Below are 19,257 nucleotides of genomic sequence, written 5' to 3'. Positions count from 1 at the left end.
TCAGATGTTGAAGCGCTGGTTCCTGGCTTGCACTGCCTTCCTCTCTCTGAGGTACATGTTGACATAGGAGGTTATAAGATCGTCCATCTTGTAGCCCTTTTTAAAAAGAAGACACAGAGGTAAAGAGAGGAAATGCCAAGGACAAACTTTTACTGGCTGACAGTTTATCATTTAAAGCTCAAGTGTCTAATGATGGATCTTACCAGTGAGGTTTCACACAGGAATTTGCTCCCCTTGACTAAACTGCCGATAGTCATGTGAAAGTAGGTGCTGCCACTGCACCAGCTAGCGATGCGGTTGAATGGGTGATTTGCCAATACATCCTTGACATGAGAAAAAATGTGTTAATGGTAAACAAATAGGAGCAGGATGTTAAAGGGAATACTGTTAATGATGATGGGGGGGGGGGGGGGGGGTTTAACCTTGGTTTTAGGGTGGATGATGGTGAGTCCTTGCTTGCTGATGGCGATTCGCACAATATCTGGGAAACTTGGTTCTGATGTTTGCTGAAAAGAAGGTCATAAAGGCAAATGAGACAACTTTTCTTCACGAGTATTTGCTTTCTGCAGACGTGCGGTTATTGTACCATGGTGACGACAGAGGGTGTGAGGAGACAGAGCATCAGATAAACAAGCCACCCAACCAACCAAATGGACGATAGATATCAAGATCAAGCAGCATTTGTGCTACATTCACTGCAGCCCTTACCTTCACTTCAAAGAATGCACAGCCGAACGTCGGCCAGCGGTAAACCACCTTCAGGAAGGCCACCCTAGCTTCTTCAACAGTGATACCAGCTTGTTTGTTATAAGAGGTGACAATACTCTGTGAATGAATGAGAACAACATGTATATATCACAGTATGATTCAACACTTGTTTTGTAGAAGTCTTTGCACTGCATTAATGAGGTTAATGATTTTCCAACGGACCCACTGCCCTCAGGCAACATTCTCCGAGAACTGAGATGGGATCACAGGAATGGCATAATGGTGATATTGTTCATATGGGCAATTTAAAGGATAAGGCTGGTTCTATTCTCCATTTTTCTTGTTGTCACAAAAAAAGGCCATGAAAAGACCAAAAGATCCTACTAACGAGAGACTTTGTACCCAAAGCTTGATATATCTTATTGCTCTGTGCAATAGAGCTCCATTGTTGTTCAAAAACTATTTAAAAACACATCAATGGGTCACACTGTTGTTCATTGAAAAGTGTTTCTTTTCAATGAACATGCCCACTGTAGTTTATATGGAATCAATCCAACATACACCGTCCTGGTTCTGTAAATACTTACTAGTGCACCAACTTTGTATCAATCCACGGCTAAAAATAGTCCCCAACAAATGCACTATTTACTCAAGTTTGAGTAATGTTTGCTAAAAGCTACAGTGCCCAGCTGTTTTAAGAAATGACATAGCATTATCTGAAAGACAGAGAACTGAGAACTGTTTGCAGACGCTAACCACAACCTTGTCAGTGGTTGATATCGGACAGACTGCCATTAAAATTTGTGCAGACGTTCAAGGTCACCAGAGGACGAATCCTGTTGATTTTGGGGATCCCCTGACTTTTTCTCTAGCGCCACCATGAGGTTGACATTTTTGGTACTGAGCAAAATATTTCAACATATGTTGGACAGATTGCCATACAATTTATTGCAGATATTCATGTTACCATCAGGATGAATTGTAATTACTTTGGTGATCCCCTGACTAATCTATCCCCATCATTGCTAAACTATGACAGTGAGCATTACCTGCTAAACATCAGCATGTTAACATTGTCGTTGTGTTAACATTTCACTCTGTATGTCTGTATGTATGTATGTAAATATGTACTATCTAGGCACAGCCTTACTGAGCTGCTAGCATGGCTGTTTAGATTACTTTTAAAGAATTGCTTCCTCAGGAGGAACGAATGGGGTCGGAGCTGAGGATAAGGAAGTCGGAGGTATTGAGAGACGGGCTGTTGCATTGTTGGCTTTGTTCTTTTCTTGAGATGTGTGGACAATAAGAAAAAGAAAGTTTAACGTCAAACCTTTTAATCTATACAATATCTCATACCTTCTTCCACTCATTTTCAGACATGGCCTTCTGTTGGTCTGCGGGCACCAGCTCCTTCAGCCACTTGGGAATCATGACAAACTGGCTTATGTCATTGCTGACCTTTATCCTGAGGAGCAGAGCCGCAATGTTGACCATTTCCTCTTTGGTGCAAACATGATAACCTCTCAGGTACTTAGGTAGCTCCTGGAAGACAGAAAGATATTTTATAATGTCTGCTATTTTTTGGGAATTCACAACAGATTTGTGCCCAAGTTTGACCTTTTAAACCAAGTTGCTACTGCTCATTAGGTTCATTAGGAGACAACCTTTTAATCATAATGAAACCAGCGGGAGCAGTCTGTAACTAGTATTGATACCATCTCGTCTATATGTCAGGTAGGATTTAATGAAAAGATTTGGCTTCCGTATCATGTGGAAAAACTAACCAGCCTGGAAAATGTGATGGTGGCTGAGCGGCATCATTCAAATGTACCTGAGGGAAATGAAAGATAAGATCGGCCTCTGTGTCTCTGCCAGGGATCACGTTGAACCACAACTTCCTCATGAAGAACACAAGGTAGGGTATGTTGACTGGCCCGCCTGCAGAACACACACACACACACTTACTTCAAAAAGGTTTTTATAGATTGACACAGAGAAACGTCAGAAGTCCAAATGGTACTCCAATCAGATGTTTTTTTACCGTCTTTGATCCTCTTGGATTTCTTGGACCAGTCAGTGATTTGTCTCAGACTATCAAAGAAGTAGTCCGTGTCATTCAAACTGAGAACCTGGTTTAAACACAATTACAGACTTTTATTTTACAACCAGCAGGGTGAAAGTTCATGACAGAGGGCTGAGAATTTATGAGAGAGCACACATTGTAAAATTCTAGATGATGAGATATAATGTTCAAGGTCGAGAAACGTCAGATGAACCTTGTCATGTGTTTTGACGAAAATGCTGAAGCCGTCCGCTGAAGCCAGAGTGAGCTTGTTGGTAATGTTCTGGATGAGATCCCTGATCCTAGTGCTTGTCGTGACCTCAAATATCTAAGGAGGAAGAGGAATCAGCGTAGGAATATTTGACCTGGCTTTTTTTCTGTAACTTTATACATAAGAGAGGTCTGCGTTCGTACCTCCTCTGTGTCGTTGGGGAAGTGGACTTTGTGGAAGATCTGGGTGCTGTTCTGTTGGATGGCGTCTACCTCAACCTGGGTTGGTGGGAGCTTCCTGGGCTCCATCCTACACAAGGAGAGCAAATGCATAGTCATATGTTTTGTTTTGTTTTTTTACTCAATCGTTTTGACACTAAGCCACAGATCCAGTGCAGATAAAGAAAAGAGCACGCACTAAAACGGCAGCCTTGCACCAAAAGTCTCTTAGAGCCTGTTGTCATTGTGTTAATACTGAATGTAAATCAAATGTATTTATAGAGGAGGCCATGCAAATGCAATGTGGTCAAGTCACAGTGTGAAGTTGATGCAACACATTTGTTTAAAGAGTTCTGCTGTCAATGTGAGCCTCGCTGCAAGCAAGTGTTACCTTAAATTGCACAACTTGCCCTTAACAAATCTAGAATAAGAAGCCCATATACCTCCAATATACTAGTGTATTTACCTCATGAGGGTTTTAAAACACGAGCCACCACAGCTTGACATTTCCTTTCCTCACCACACCAGTCGTGGTGTTGTGTCGTGTTTTGTCACGGTGGGTGTTAATCAGAGGTTGACTGTTGCAACTGCCTTGTACTTTTCTACAGGCAACATTTGCTGCTCTATAAATCATCCTGTCACTGCTTGCACACACCCTGTAACTGTTACTATGAAATCGGGGAGGAGCAGGAGCTGCCATCACGCACTCTTCATCTCATAAGCCCTTCTTTAAAAAGCTTGGAAACTAGGAAATGCTGTGTGTTGGTGATGGGCGATGCAGCACGTCGGGCTAACCTCACTGAGCTCTGCAGCCGCTGCACACAGTCGGAGGCGAGGGGCTCTCTGCGGCGTGACTCCAGAAATCGCTGAGTGTGCCTCAAGAGAGACTGGCTGGGCGGAAACAGGCCGCAGCAGAGCCACAGCAGCTGCCAGCCGTGCTCCATGCTGAACCTGGGCGATGGACAAAAAAGATATATATGTAAGACACCATAAAGCCCATGATGAAAGGGATTTATGTTCAAATCCATTCTTGTACACTAAGGGTTAGGGTTACATTTCAGTTCCACTTCTGGAAAAATGTCAGATTTCTCTTATTTTTACTGTTTGTACTTCCTAATGTGTAAATAAAGAAAAATACACAAGGGAATAACAGTTCTAGCTCCTTAAATTGACCCGATTTATCTTAAAATCTTGGTTTTATCTTTTTTAAATCTGCTAGGGCTGCAACCAAAAATTATTTTCATTATAAATTAATCTGTCAGACATTTTCATCAATCAACCATTTCTCCTATAAAATAGTTTTAAAAAAAAAATCCTAATTTCTGTAATTCCAAGTTTCCAATCTTCAAATGTCTTGTTTTGTCCAATCAACTATTCAGTTTACCACGATATACAACAGAGAAAAGCAGAAAATCATCTTATTGGAGAAACTGGAACCAGAATATTCTGATTTTAAGTGATACTCTGTTTTCTGTCAATCGACTTTACTATCTACAATAACAAAACAATGTATCCTGACAGTAACAGAATGGGCCTTTACCTTTGAGCCACTGCCTTATTATCATTCATGCGTCATAAATAGAAATATTACTAAAACAATGGAGAAGAGTGAGCTGAACAGCAACGATTGACAAATGCTCCTTCCTTTATCATACAGATTTAAACCTTTTCAATCTGAGGACATGAAATGGTGAAACAACAGAAGCATACCGGTTGTTGTTGCCGCTCATCTGCTTTATGATCTGGCAATAGATCTCATCCCTTAGCGCCTCATCCTGAGTGGCGGGGCTGAAGATCTGGTCGGTGAGCTCGAGAGGACTCTGCATCTGCTTGGTGGGATAATCTCCCATATATTTCAGGATCGGTACACAACAGTCAAGGAGCAGTAACCGTCCTGGTTTCATAAACGTTGAAAAAGAAAAAGCTTGGGCTGATGTTGAGCTGTACTCGCTGCAGACGCTTGTTAGCTTAGCATGTTAACTAGCTTAGCTAGGCTAAGGCTATAAGCTATATCAATCAATTTAATCTTCATCATGTCTGTCTGGTCACTGGCTAGGCTAACATGTTTGGTGATGTTGGCTATATTGGATATGGAGAGGCCTTTTGCTAGCACAGGTAGCATGTGTCTCAATGAGTGATGTTAGCCAACAGTGTTAGCTTTGGCTGTGTTGAGTGTATGTGTGAAGGGCAGTTGTTTTCTCTGAGCTGTGGCTCTACTGACAAGTAAATAGTAAGAAAATGCTATTTTTTCATATAAATCCGGTGTGTGGAGGATATCAGTGAAGGCCAGACAGGCTTTGTGGCTGAGCTCTGAGTTGCCCACCAGTTTCTTGAGGAGGGGCTGTCTGATTGGCTCTCTGGAGTTCACCCACAGCCTCTCAGGAGCAGCGTTTCTGGACATCACCTGACGGTTCACGTCCTTAGTGGGCTGCCTGTTGGATCAAGGAAACAAGATGGGCACTCCTGCTGATCAGCTGGTGAAAACATGCAGAATGTAGTAAAGAAGAGGTCATTTCCACATACCTGAAGTACTCGAGGGAGAATTCTTTCAGCGTGACAGGAGCTAATCTCTCCACTGTTCCCATTTCTTTCCTGTTTGCCTCTATGGCACTCTTCCTCTGGTTGGGGGACAAGTTGAGGAGGCTCTGAAATAAAGAAACATGGGCCACGTTTAACACTCCACAGATTCTGAGCACATCTTTGATGAATGTGTCATTGACATCTCCGTACCATGACCTCATTGGTGGGTTTGCTGAGAGTTGGCAGGATTAAGATGGCGTCACTGGGGACGGCCCCTGTTTGTCTTGTGCTTTCATTTTCTCCCTTTATCCAGCCACGTCCCTGAGAAAACTCATCATCTTTGATTATTTTAATGAGCTCTCCTTTCTTGAAGCTGAGGAGCGTGGGGTCGTCTGTAGAGAAATGAGAGTTAGCAGTTAGCGGAAATGACTCTAAGAGAGATAATTCAGCTGTGACAATATAAGAAAAACAGTCCTCTGACCTTGACTGTCAGCTTCCTTCAGAGTCACAGCATACTGAGATCGCTCGGTCAGTCCACTCAGGAACATTGTGACCAGCTCCACCATGTCGTCAGCTGTGCCTCCGCTCAGGGTGAAGTCTCCTTTTAGTGTCAGCAGGCTCACTGCCAGGCCCGACGCCTTACCCTCCCTGGGTGGACATAAAGGGAGAATCATAACACAGGAGTCGTGCGCAGCTGGCAAAGTGACACATCTGCACTGTTTAGGTGAACTTGACTCTTCCTAACTGTAAACTGGCACGCTATACTGCCTCCTCCCCCTCTGATTCTGTCTCTACCTTATGGTGTTGACTCCGGTGACTTCAGGGAAGGAGATCTCCAGTAACCTCTTCTCTCTGTCATCCAGGAAGGTGATACCAGTCCAGTTTATGGCCACTATGAACTTGCTCTTTGGCAGTGGAGGACCTAAAAAATAATAATAAATCATGACTCATGAGAGATATGATGGGAATTATGAAATACATTCCTGACCAGCAGTGAAGTGTTGCTTGCAACTAACAATTATTTTCTAAATTCCTTCATCAGTTATTTTCTTGATTCATCAATTTGTCTGTAAATGAGAAAAGAAAATAGTGAAATATGCCCATTACAAGCTGCCAGACACCAAAGTGACTTCTTCAAATGGCTTGCTTTGTCCAACCAGCAGTCCAAAACTCAACTCACGATGATACAAAACACAAAAAAAGTAGAACATTCTGAAGGAAAGTTTGGCATTTTGGTTCATAAATAACAAACATGGCATGTTATGTGGGCAATGTGCACATATAGAAAATGGGAAATGCTGTTATTTATGTAAGATGAAATCAAATTCTGACAAGGACGACACATACTGTCTGTTTAGGTTTACATTAAGTATAAACATCTATAACTTCACCGGGGAACTCTGTTAGATATGTTATATTGAGGAATCGTGTCATGGAAGCCTGCATAATTACTTTTATCTTGCCAGCATGTTGCCGACCATACAATTACAGACAGTAACAAAAGAAATTTGACAAAAAATGTGATCTGTTTAGGGAAACTGACCCACTGTCAGTGAGCATTAAAATAAAAAAATAAAACAGCATTAAATCTGAAATCCAAGGGAGGAAGAAATGTTGTTCCTGGCCTACTTATCCCCTCTTAATCAACTACTTTGTTCGAGTCTTAACCCCACTGGTCTAGTGTGTCTATAAATAGCCTTGTATATTCCAGTCTGACATAGATACAAAAAGCAGCAACAACTAATTGCTCAAAGGGGGCTGGTTTAAAAAAACAGCTTCACTGCTGATCATTAAAAGTGTTTGTCTCTACATTCCCCAGGAAAGTGTAGAGATGTCTGTGTTATACATGTTTTCTGCTATGCAGTGATTTGAAAAATGTAATAAAAATATAAATCAATGAAATATATAGACAATTCTGAGCTGTTTCTGCAAACTTTTGATGTTCAGCACTTGAGGAAGGAAAATAATCCTGTACTTTCGGAATAATGGCGTGCATGATGCCTTCAATTTTACCCTTCCAAGTTATTTGTTTTAAAGATGTTGGCATTAAGATGATAATCAGCACAAAAGAAACTTCCCTGTACATGCATATTAATAGCAGCCTTACATATCACCATAACACTGCACAATTGTTGCTTAATGAGTTCAAATGTGTGCACTCATCACGGTTTGCCTAACTATAAATTCTTTAAGTACATAACAACAGAAAGGTAGACATGTTCTTTGCTAACAGATGCCTACCTGACACTTTGACCACTTCAAAGAACCTCGAGAAGAACATGGGCCACTCCTCTCGGGCGTAGTCGATCATCTCCGCCTTCACTGAATCTGCCTTTTGTCTTGAACTTAAATATGGACCCTTGTGTGGTTTAAGAAAAACAAACAGATTAAATCTACTGGAGGCCACTGCAGAGCTTTTTTTCCTGTCCCATTCTGTTCGTGCTGATATGTGGTGTGACTGACCTCAGCGTGAGCGGTGCTGACCATTTGCACCCATTTGGCCTCGGACTTAGCCTCCAGCAGAGAGCTGTTGATGCAGTCCTGAACAGCTTCCTTGACATGTTCTGGACTGCCGTCTGAGCCATGCTGGATGTATAAATGTTTTGCAGCAAGCTGAACAAAATCAGCCTCCTGTCAGAGTGAAATGTGGGGGGAAAAAAAGTCAGATTTATATCTGAGAATATGGCAGGAACTTTGTAAGATAATCATCCAAATACAAGCCCCACCTTTTCACTCTGGTACTCCCCTAACTTCAGACCATGGACAATCTGTTTGTAGATGAGGTCTGTGCTGATCTTGTCCTCTTTGCAGTCATGCCAGGGGGTGAAGACCTCCTTGCGGAAGAAGAGACGCCAGGGAGCGTGCTGCTCCTGCCCTCCTCTCCTCTTTACCTCCTGCTCACACTGGGAGATGGCGTCCATCACGTGCTCCCGGCCGCTGCCCAGAGCCCACACCTTCAGGACAGCAGGTCAACATTTAGTGTATGGATGTCGAGATATAATAAATATCTCCACCCTCTAGTCCTAATCCTAAAAAACAACACCCTCATTCTGAAACTTTTAAAAACTGTTTCTTATATTTCCCTTCTCAAAGGCAGAAAGAATCTGATCTGACTGTTAAATCTACAAAGAATCCGTGTGAGAAATTTGCGATAGCGAATCTGCTCATCGCCTACTGTGCTACAGGAACATACACAACAAGCGGATGCAACTGCGTACCTTTTCATACATGGCGACATAGAGAGAAAAGCCGAAGGTGTCTTTGAGTTTGACTTTGGTGGAGAGGCGCTGGCAGATCTCTCTGGAGGTAGATGCTGAGTCAACTAGCAGGTTAATGGAGCGTCCATCCAACAGCATCACAGACACATTCATGGGCTTTTTCGTCTTGGTTGCCTGTCACAGTACAGAAAAAAATGACCACGTTGATTAAACAGTAATGTAAGTTCATAAGTGTTAAAGGGTTGGCTCACTCAAATGACAAAAAAACACGTTCTCACTTAACTGCCGGTTGTATCGAGCCATACAGACAGCTTGGTTTCAATCTGTCCAGGTTTTGAGATTTCAGCTGCCACTTCAATACAACTGAGGTCAATAGAATTCAACACTTATTTCTTTTCTCAACAAACAATCCCCTATACTCGGGATAATCCACAAAGCTCGCTGCCAACAGCTTTCAATGGAACAACTTTCTGCCACAGAAATAGTCGCCATGAAAACTGTTGACAGAGAGGTCTGTGGATTATTCCAGATGACAAGGACACTGTTTCTTCAAAGAGATGTTGCTGCTGAATTATTTTAAATGGGTGCCTTCAATCTCAGAAACTGGACAAATTAAACTAATCAAAAGAAATAAAAAGAAACACCATCTGTTTGGCAAGATACCACTAGATACTGAGTGAGAAAATACATTTTTTTCCCTGATTTTTTAAAATTATTTGTTTATTTCTACAGGGACAGTGAATCAATTTTAAATATGTGCAGGAGCATCTTCTGTCAGTACCTGCAGCTCCAGCCAGGCTGGAGGCTCTCCTCGCCCTCCGTTCAGTCCCGTGCGTTGCAGCCTTTCAGCGCAGTAGGAAGCGTAGCCTCCTGGAGCGAAACGGATGAAACTTTGCAGGTACTGCCAAGACGCGAGACAAAGAAGGGATGAGGAAAACTTCCAATCCTCGCTGGTTGTGAGGCTGAGGCAGCCAATATGACTGTTGAACTTACCCTCATAAAGACCTCGCTTGGAGGGAAAATGCCCAGACAGAGAGACAGCAGGATCCAACCACGGAAGTAGCTGTTGCGATTGTTGTTATCCTGAAGCTGCTTGCAGATCTGACAGTAAATCTCATCTCTGGACAGACAACAGACAAATATTGTATTAGTACAGAATAAAAGAAAAATGGAAAAGAAACTTGGATGTGTTTTTAAATTGAGCTTCTGCTACCTAAGGTCACGTCTGACAATGGCATATCCCACAATGATGTGGAGTTTCTCGAGAGATGACAGCGGCCGGTCCAGGGTGGGTCCTTCTCCGACCATGATGTCATCGTCCTCCTTCACAGTCTGCAGGGAGGGAGGCTTGGACACCTCCATCTGATCCTCTGACTATAAGAAAAAACATGGAATTTTATTTTATTGTAATTTAAAAAATGACTTCACAGAAACACAAAGTCAAGATATTTTTTAGGCTTACACCTCACCTCCTCCATGATGATCGAGGGTTTCCTGAGGCTTGAAGTGGATCTTGGGATTCCATTTTCTTGAATAGTGGATGCTTTTCTGTTTCTGGACAGAAGGTCAGTGAATGTGGATCCTTTCCTTGTCCGAGGGACCCCATCTGGCACAGTGTATGCCTTCGGGTTTTGAGCTGTCTCACTGGGCACAGCGGAAGCCTTCCTGTTTCTCGTCAGGATGTCTGTGAAAATGGAGCCCTTTCTGTTTGGTGCCGGCTCCTCGGGTACTGTGGAAGGCTTCCTTTCTTTCTTACTCCTTAGTACCCTCTAAAACAGTCAGAAACATGATGTTAATCTACAAAATTAGGCAATATTCAACATGTATAAAGTCCTTGCTTTGTGAGGGTATTTACCTGATCCAGGCCAACCATGTGGCTGAGGCGTCTGTCTTTTCTGGAGAGCAGGTCCTGTGGCAGGAAGCGTTCCTGCGAGGAGGTTCCCTTGACCTGCATGTGCTTGGGCTCAGGGAGGTCTCCCATGAACCTCAGGATGATCCACCACACTGTCAGCGAAGCCTGGTGATAACATAACAGAAACACCACTGAAGTTAATGAAATATACAAATGTATTCTTAATATAAGAACAACTGGAATGATGGATTAAAGTGATCTAAGAAAAGCACCAGGACATCTCCTTCATCTTCATGGTACAGCAGGGGCTGCCGAAGCCTCTGGCGGATGTGGGTGGGGGTGGCTGCACCCTGGAAGTACATGGAGGCAAATTTGGAGAAGGAGTACTCATCCAGGTCATCGTCGTCCTCTTTGGGAAGATCTTCCTCCATGGGGAGGGCGTCGATGTCTATCTCCTTGGTGATTGTCCTTTTCTGAAAAGAACAGATGCAGACATGCAGTGACGGACTCTAAAAGGAATACAAAATGTGCCAAACTTTTGGTTCCCGAACCTCAAATCCCACAGGTACCTGTCCCTCCTGCCCTACAACCATAACAGGCAGGAAGTCAAAGATGCTGTCCACCATCTGCTGGTCTGTGATGGATTCGGACTGAGCTTTGGCCTCCATCGCTTTCTTCTGTCTCAGCACTTCCTCCAAGTGTTTCTGTCTCTCCAAAATGACACGTTGTTCTTCTTCTTTTTCTTTAGCAGAGAGGTACATCTGAAAAGAACACAACGGTGAAGAAGATCAGAAAAATGGACATTGGAACATTTGGAACATGACGGGTGGTGTCAATGAAGGAGCACTTGAGTTCATCTGATAAGGATGTGGGGGTACCACCTAAAACCAGCGGGGACGTTAACCTTCTTTTTTTAACCTTCTTCATAGATAAATAGTTCTTTAAGTCGAACTTACATCTCTTTTCCTCTTTTCCAGAGCTTTTCTTGCCAGCACCCCCCTTGTGTGTGCCTGTAGGAGGATTACAGCATCTCTCTTGCGCTTCAGTTCCTTCCTGACCAGGTATCCTCTGGTTCTGGCCTGCAGCACGATGGCTGCCTCCCGCTTCTTCTTGTACTGGTGGTGGAGCTGGCGAGAGCGGACCTGGGCCTGCAGTCTTGTGAAGCCCAGCTGGACCTAGAATTTAAAACATAATTGAAGGTCTAATGCAAGCCAGGCTTGTCCTCTCGCATTGGTGAATACCGACACATTAGAAAGTGACTCACCACTTTGTACAGCTTTCTGCCTTTGTGTCCTCGCCAGTATTTCTGAATGACGAGAGCGGCTGCCTTTTTCCTCAGGAATTGTCTCCTTTAGAAGGCATGGATCAGACAGACATGAAGTTGCAAGTCACATGAGCAAAATAAAAAGATAAATGTACAGCTTTTTGTCTCATACCTGTATTTGTAGCCTCTCAGGACTTTCTGGATCAGAAGTGCTTTCCCATTTAGTGCTTTCATTCGCTCCAGTTCGAGCATGGTGTCATGGAAGTCCTGAGAGAAAACAATAGCAAGTTTGCTTTTTATTTTGGTGGATGTTGGTGTTGGAAATTAACCAATTAACCAAATTATGTGGTTTGAATTTCACTCTGAAATTTCAAAATGTCCCATAGGTAAATGGTGCAATTTAGAAATTGTATTTTTTTTAATTTCATAAATCCTAAATTCGTAAATTCAGGTGTCAATATTCAAACAAGACTAAGCATCTACAGCCATGCTAGTGGCTCTGTGAGGCTGTATTTAAGCACACTGGTGCTTTGAGCTAAATGCTAACATCCACAAGCTAACATGCTTTTGTTTTGCAGGTATAATGTTAACCACGTTCATAATATTAGCATTATTGGTATAAAGATTTCAACTTTAGGTATTCAGCAGTGGTTACATTTCACAATAGCTTATAACATAAATTATTTTGGCTATTGTATCTTCCACGCATACCCATGACTAACAACAGACAAACAGAATGTAAGGGAGCACCTTGAGGAAAATCTTTGTCTTGCCCGTCTTCCAGTCGCCCTCTCCACTGAGCACAGTTTCACAAATGCTTTCACAGCATTTCTCTTTACTTTCCTGTTTGAGCAAAACAATCATATAAAACACAGCAAGAGAGGATGAGAATAAAAGTTTGAGGATGTCATGATCAAAATGATCACTTTAAAACCTCCAACTTACTGTTTTGGGATCACAGATTGTCGTTTTCAGAAGGACACGGTAGCGGCCTAGAAACTCGTCGAATGTGTAGCGTACAGGGTATCCGGATTTCCGGATCCTGATGGTCTCCATCATACCAGAGTATCGGAGCTGGCGCATGCACAGCTGTCTGTCAAATAGCTGAGACACAAAGGGATGTAATCTGATTTACTTACACCCACCCTGTGTCACTCATTTTTGGTACAGATGTAAATATGTTTTATTTTCGGTCGAGTGAACACAGCTTCTTTCCTCACCACAGGCTTCTTGAAGTCATTGGGTTTGATGCAGCGTATGAAATAGGGCTGGCACACAGTCAGTGTTTTCATCAGGGAATCCAGAGACTGACGGAACTGTCCACTGAGAGTTGGCACACGCTTCTTGCCATCAGTCGCTTGCTATCAGACACAAAGAAATGCCACATAGCGTAAGAAAATACATGCAACACTGGTATTTTTATTTTCCACCTGATTATAGCTGCGTCTGATGCTGATGCTGAAGCTAAAGACAGCACTGACCCGGAGGCTGCTGTTGGCCGAGGTGATGATCATCCTGGGGTTGGTGCTGCTCTTGATCTTACCGGAGGATAGCTCATTATGAAACGCCTGTTTGAGGAGTTTATTGGTGGAGGTCTCCACCAGCTGAATCAGATCTGAGCTGAGGGCGTCACGGTTTTTCTCAAGGAAACCTCAAAAAGAGACAGGCACAATAAGGACATCACAGATGACTTGCACGAGAATGGTTTGTTAAAAGCTTTAAAGGTACCTTTTGAATCATAGAAGACCTCTCCAGCAAAATGTTGGACTCCAAACTGTGTCTCATAGTTGTTCTTGGGGGGAATGTAGATGTCCCCTTTCCCATGGACCTGATTCATCTTTTGGAGCATGGTGGTATCTGAGCCCTGGAAATCAACAATAGAAGAGAGTTAAAACCTGCTTTACTTTGTTACAACCAGATTTCATGAGGTCTAAGGAGGATACAGACCTTGGGGAAGTTGCTCTCCTCATCAATAAGTGCCAGCATGTTCAGAGGTTTGTTGGCCAACACGTCCAAGGTGCGCTGGTTGTCTTTGTAGTCAATGTGCTTCCAAACAATGTTTTCACGGGCATACTCCTCCTGCTCCAGCTTGAAGACGTGCTTGACGAAGAACTGCTGCAACTGCTCGTTGGCAAAGTTAATGCACAGCTGCTCAAAGCTGCGACAGTTCAACAAATCCAACAGCAGAAGAGCAAAAGATAGATGGATGGAGTTTAGTCAACTTAACATGTCCTTTGTCTAAAAACAGCAGAAAGAAAGCTCTGATGTCATGAGAGCTGCTGTGAGCCCCAACCTGTTTTTTGTGAAGTTCTCAAAGCCAAAGATGTCAAGCAAGCCTATTGACTGTCGGACCTCTTCAGAATCCTCAAGTGGCTTGTAAATGGCAGCGTTGATTTTGTCCACGACCCAAAGGAAAAGTCTTCCATAAATAGCCTGGACAAATAATACAGAGAATAGCTTACTATTCATACAGAGCCCCTCACATCGTATGAACAACACAACACAAAACATCCAAATGACACTCACGTTATTACTTCCAAGCTATGGTATATGACTTAATTGTTAACTGCCTCTGTCTTTTAGTCTTTTAATATTGTTATCTGCTTTAGTAATGATTCATTCATTGCCCGATTTTGTATTGTTTTGTAACTTTGCAACTTTTTAAGCTGCTGTCTGGCCAGGTCATGATAAAAAACTGAATGTGACTAAGCTGCTAAAGTTAACACATTAGTTTATTAGCATCATACTAACATACTAACATTAGCATGTATCCTTACATAAGTTAGAATGCTAGTTAACATGATAAAATATTGCATGTGACTATGCTGCTAAAGTTAACACATTAGTTTATTAGTATCATGCTAGCATACTAACATTATTAGCATGTATCCTTACGTGCTAAACGTTAGCATGTTAACATATTTCAATACCAAACGTTACTACACTGCTGAAGTTAACATGATGCTGCCTACATTAAGCTCAAAGCACTGCTGAGTAAAACTGTGGACATTTGCTTTAGCTGATGATTTCATTCGTTTTTAGTGTACAAATCAGTGTCTATGCAACCACTCATTGCAGGTGTGGACGTGCAACTTGCAACCTTCTCAGAAATAATATCAAAGCAGTAGAGCAGCTCTGCCTGACAATCTGAGTCCTAAAACAGCCACAGTACATCATGTTTTAGTTTTGGCCTCATTGGTGGTAAGGAATTAAAAAAGTTTCTCAATTTATCATCCATCCATGTATTTTGTTTCCTGGTGTGTATGAGCTTTACATCCTCACAGGGCTTGTTTGTTACATGTTAAAATGAGCTGCATTTATTTCTGAAATAAATGTTTGCCTTCGAAAAAAAACTCAGGTAAAGTGTGACTGATGTTACTTTGACAAAGGCGTCCCTGCCGTCCACAGCCTGGGCGGAGGTCAGAGATTTGGTCACGCTCTCTCTGGCTGTCATGAAGGAGCGCTGAGTCAGGCTCTTCTCCAGCGCTTTGGGAGCCACCTGAGGTTATGGGACAAACACAGTCAGACAAGGTCGTCTCAGCTCCTTTTGTTGGCATTTGTAAAATCAAAACCACACGTACCTCCAGTAGTTGGCTGGCCATGCTGAAATGGGATGATGTGTGGATTTCACAGCCCTCTAGGTTATTTACTACGGTGCCTGACATTATGCAAGAAAAACATGTTCAGTGGCTCAAAAGATGCAGTTATTTTATACATTTGAGAATAGTGTATACAGTACATGCATCCCATTGTAAGGTGCTTAGGTCCTTACTCTTAAAGTCCACATTGCCCAGGTGAAGGATAGCAGCGAGCAGTTTGGATATTTCCCAGGAGTCATTCTCTGTGAACATGAGGATCTTCAGAGCTGAACGGAAGTGGGAATATTCCTTCACATCATCGCGTCCTTCACAGCTGGTGCAGTTACCCTGGTGACATGATCACATGGTTTAAAGCTAAATTCTTATGTGATTATCTCTTATCCACACTCTATGCATTTATCTGCAAAATCAATCAATAAAGACAGTGTTTATTCAAATTTCACAATTTGCCGAACTATTTCAGTACCATGGTCAGATAGTTGTACTCAGCAGCATTCCCGAGGGAAAGAATCTTTTTCTGCTCAGCTGGCATGCCCGTCAGCATGTAGTAAAAGATGTGGTAGTTTCTTTCCTCAGGCGCCTGCACATGAAAGCACATGTTCTTTACCACAAGAAAATTTGACTTAGCAGTAGCCATGCTACTACTCTGGCAAATGTTCAGCCATCCGATCTTCCCACCTGACGACAAACTCGGGACTTCTCCAGCAGGTACTGCTCAACGCGGGCCCCTTCGATGGCCCCATCCTTGGTGAAGTTGACGTCGATGTACTTCCCAAAACGACTGGAGTTATCATTTCGAATGGTTTTGGCATTACCAAAGGCTGAGAAGAAAAAGTATATTTCATCAGAGCAGATCAAGTGAAGAAGGGGGATTCAGCTGATTATGAACACTGATAACTTCATGTTGGTGGTTTGCTCATACCCTCCAAGATGGGGTTTGCTTCAAGAATCTGCTGCTCGATCCAGGAGTGCTGGCCGCTCACTGCAGCCAGGAACTGCAGCATGAGCTTGGTGCTCTCGGTTTTCCCTGCTCCTGACTCTCCACTGACGGAGGAAACAACAAGTAACAAGCATGTATAGAGAAAATGCCTTCAATAATTTCCTTTGTGTTGCATTTGACTGTTTCTCACCTAAACCTATGTTTTAAATCACTGGCTATCTGGTTTCAGACCTGGACAAATCAACATTGTGCTGCTCTGTTTATCGGTCTTAAGCCTTTGATGAGGTAGATATCATATATAAATATGTCATTAAAGGGCCTTACAGATATTCTCAACATTAACAAAGGGGTTCCACAGGGATCAATTTTAGGTCCTGTTCAAGTTGAATATGAATGATTTAATTGATCATTTTGTTCTTGTTATCATTTATTCTAGTAGCGCAGTGTTTTTCCATGTTTTAAATGGTATTTTTGCCATTGAATCATGTATTTGTCTTTTGTAGTTTGTACTTTTGTAATTGATTGTTTGGTCTATACAATGTCGGAAAATGGTAAATCACAATTTCCCGAAGCCAAAGTTGACATATTCAAATGTCTTGTTTTGTCCACAACACAAAGATATTCAGTTTACTATCATAGAAGATTATGAAAACCAGCACATATTTGAGAGGGTGTGACCAGAGAATAATTGATTATCAAAATGCTAGATAGATACGAGTAGATTCATTTTCTGTCAACTGACTACTCATTTCAGCATAACAATGTTGTCTTTTGTTATGTAACTATCACTTATCACACTTATTGCTTGAACTATTGAAAACAGGGAACCCTCAGGGAGTTTCCCCTGTATAAATAAAGGTATCAATCAACCAATTATTTGACACAGTCTTAACAACAATCTGGGATCAGCCTCGGCCTCCTGTAACTAAGTAAGACAAATTCAGACCTGATGACACAGCACTGGCTCTTTTGGTTGCGGCGCATGTTGAAAAAGCAGCAGTCTGCGATGGCAAAGACATGCGGTGGCAGTTCACCCAGCCGCCGGTCTGTGTACATGTGCACATGCTCACTGGTGTAGATGGGCAGCAGCTGGTAAGGGTTGACTGCAACCAGAATGGAGCCTGTGTATGTCTTCAAACAGAGAGGGATGTTAGCTATCACACAGCAGCACAGTTGACAAATGTGTGTGTGTGTGTGTGTGTGTGTGTGTGTGTGTGTGTGTGTGTGTGTGTGTGTGTGTGTGTGTGTGTGTGAAGGCTATATTGGCATTGACGAGTTATTTTGGTGTAAGCCAGTGAACCCAGTGACCCCCTGTTTGGGCATGGCTTCAATGCACGAGATGCATGTTCTAAATATGATTAATTGGATTTGAAAATGTCACGGATGGATTATAAGCATGAAAAGTTGTGGTTTATAAAATGAATAGCGAGTCCAAGACAAGGGAATATCAGCCTTAGTAAATTGTGCCCCCAGCATTTAGCAGTAGTATTTTTATGCAACAAAATGGCCTGATTCATAATTGAACACACAATGTTGAGCTTTGATGCAGTGACGTAGAAACACTGGGACGTTCTCTTTCAACAGAGGCTCATTCGTCTCTATGGAGACAAACAGCACTGTGATAAACTACAGGGCAAAGTCTGAGTTAGAAAGCCATTCACAGCCAGGGAGGACACACACGAGTAAGCATTTCCACAGCAGGTTATGGACATCATAAAACTAGGTGGTTCAGAGGGAATCCAGGAAACAGAAACCTACATAGATGGAGCCTTCTTTGTGTCGCACCAGGAGGTTCCTGAGGAGCCCTGCCTCGTTGAGGTCACCGAGCCTTATCATGTCATCCACACCCTTCACAGAGGTGGGGTGCATGGGCCGGATGGTGCCCTCCGACTTCTTGTTGATCTGGTGCTCCTGTGAGTATGTTACAAAAGAGTCAACATTATAGAAAAGGCTTACACTTTATCCTGGGCCTGAAATACATTAAAGAAAATACTACTCTTGTGGAGTTTTGTACCTTTCCTTCATCATCGATCAGCTGAAGCTGTCCGGTGTCTGTCACCGAGACCTGAGCACCGATTGGCACCACATCACCGGAGTCCACCCACACAAAATCCCCCTAGTTGGGGAAATCAGAAGTTGGGATATCTCAAGATATCTGAGCATCACGAGTTTTAGAATTATGTGTACCACAGAGATACCGAGATAGATTCTTACCTTACTCAAATGCAGCATAGCAGGAACGTGGTTTGAGCCTGTAAAGAAAATGACAGAAATGATTCAGCCCAGTTACAGAAATTCTACTGAACCAATACCTGCTACCAAACCAATATTACTGTTAGTTAGGTCTACTCAGTCCACCTCAGTAGGTTTTAATAGTGTGGGCCGTGCCTCCACCTAATGTTTATAGCAAGACACTGTAGATAAGCTGTAAGGCCATCTTGAAAGGAGAATATTGACATGTTCCAGAAGCCCTTCATCATATCTTAGCATGATATCAATATGACTCTCACTTCCAAGAAACTTCTATTAATGGCTATATGGAATCTCATTATAAGATCACAATGGAAAAGTCACACTGAAAAACTACACATACGTAATCAGGTTACCTCTTTGGAAACAATAAGATAGAGAGTGTAATCACAGATTTGAAGACACTGTTATGTGT

General features: G+C 42.6%; 1 protein-coding gene across 1 annotated transcript; it reads right to left on the bottom strand.

The window, feature by feature from the left end:
- Positions 1–18,824, bottom strand: LOC139287976 (unconventional myosin-VIIb). The gene is made up of 47 exons (XM_070909200.1): positions 18,807–18,824; positions 18,607–18,708; positions 18,351–18,503; positions 17,539–17,723; positions 16,575–16,696; positions 16,331–16,473; positions 16,119–16,232; positions 15,826–15,979; positions 15,635–15,711; positions 15,433–15,552; positions 14,347–14,486; positions 14,001–14,211; positions 13,782–13,917; positions 13,535–13,704; positions 13,274–13,414; positions 12,999–13,157; positions 12,804–12,896; positions 12,226–12,320; positions 12,054–12,138; positions 11,746–11,964; positions 11,341–11,550; positions 11,062–11,262; positions 10,793–10,954; positions 10,407–10,706; positions 10,151–10,311; positions 9,931–10,057; positions 9,719–9,838; positions 8,938–9,111; positions 8,446–8,673; positions 8,183–8,350; positions 7,961–8,078; positions 6,515–6,641; positions 6,201–6,367; positions 5,930–6,111; positions 5,723–5,844; positions 5,477–5,631; positions 4,910–5,063; positions 3,995–4,150; positions 3,185–3,290; positions 2,985–3,098; positions 2,750–2,837; positions 2,540–2,646; positions 2,065–2,250; positions 709–825; positions 423–506; positions 204–323; positions 1–96 (listed from the first exon to the last, which is right to left on the bottom strand). The coding sequence occupies exons 1-47, from the start codon at positions 18,822–18,824 to the stop codon at positions 1–3; spliced, it is 6,687 nt and encodes a 2,228-aa protein (XP_070765301.1).
- Between the last annotated feature and the right edge of the window lie 433 nt (positions 18,825–19,257).

Source organism: Enoplosus armatus, chromosome 7 (genome assembly GCF_043641665.1).
Source record: "Enoplosus armatus isolate fEnoArm2 chromosome 7, fEnoArm2.hap1, whole genome shotgun sequence".
NCBI lineage: Eukaryota > Metazoa > Chordata > Actinopteri > Centrarchiformes > Enoplosidae > Enoplosus > Enoplosus armatus.
Note: the sequence above shows the minus strand (reverse complement) of the source record. Positions and strands in the feature narration are given on the sequence as shown.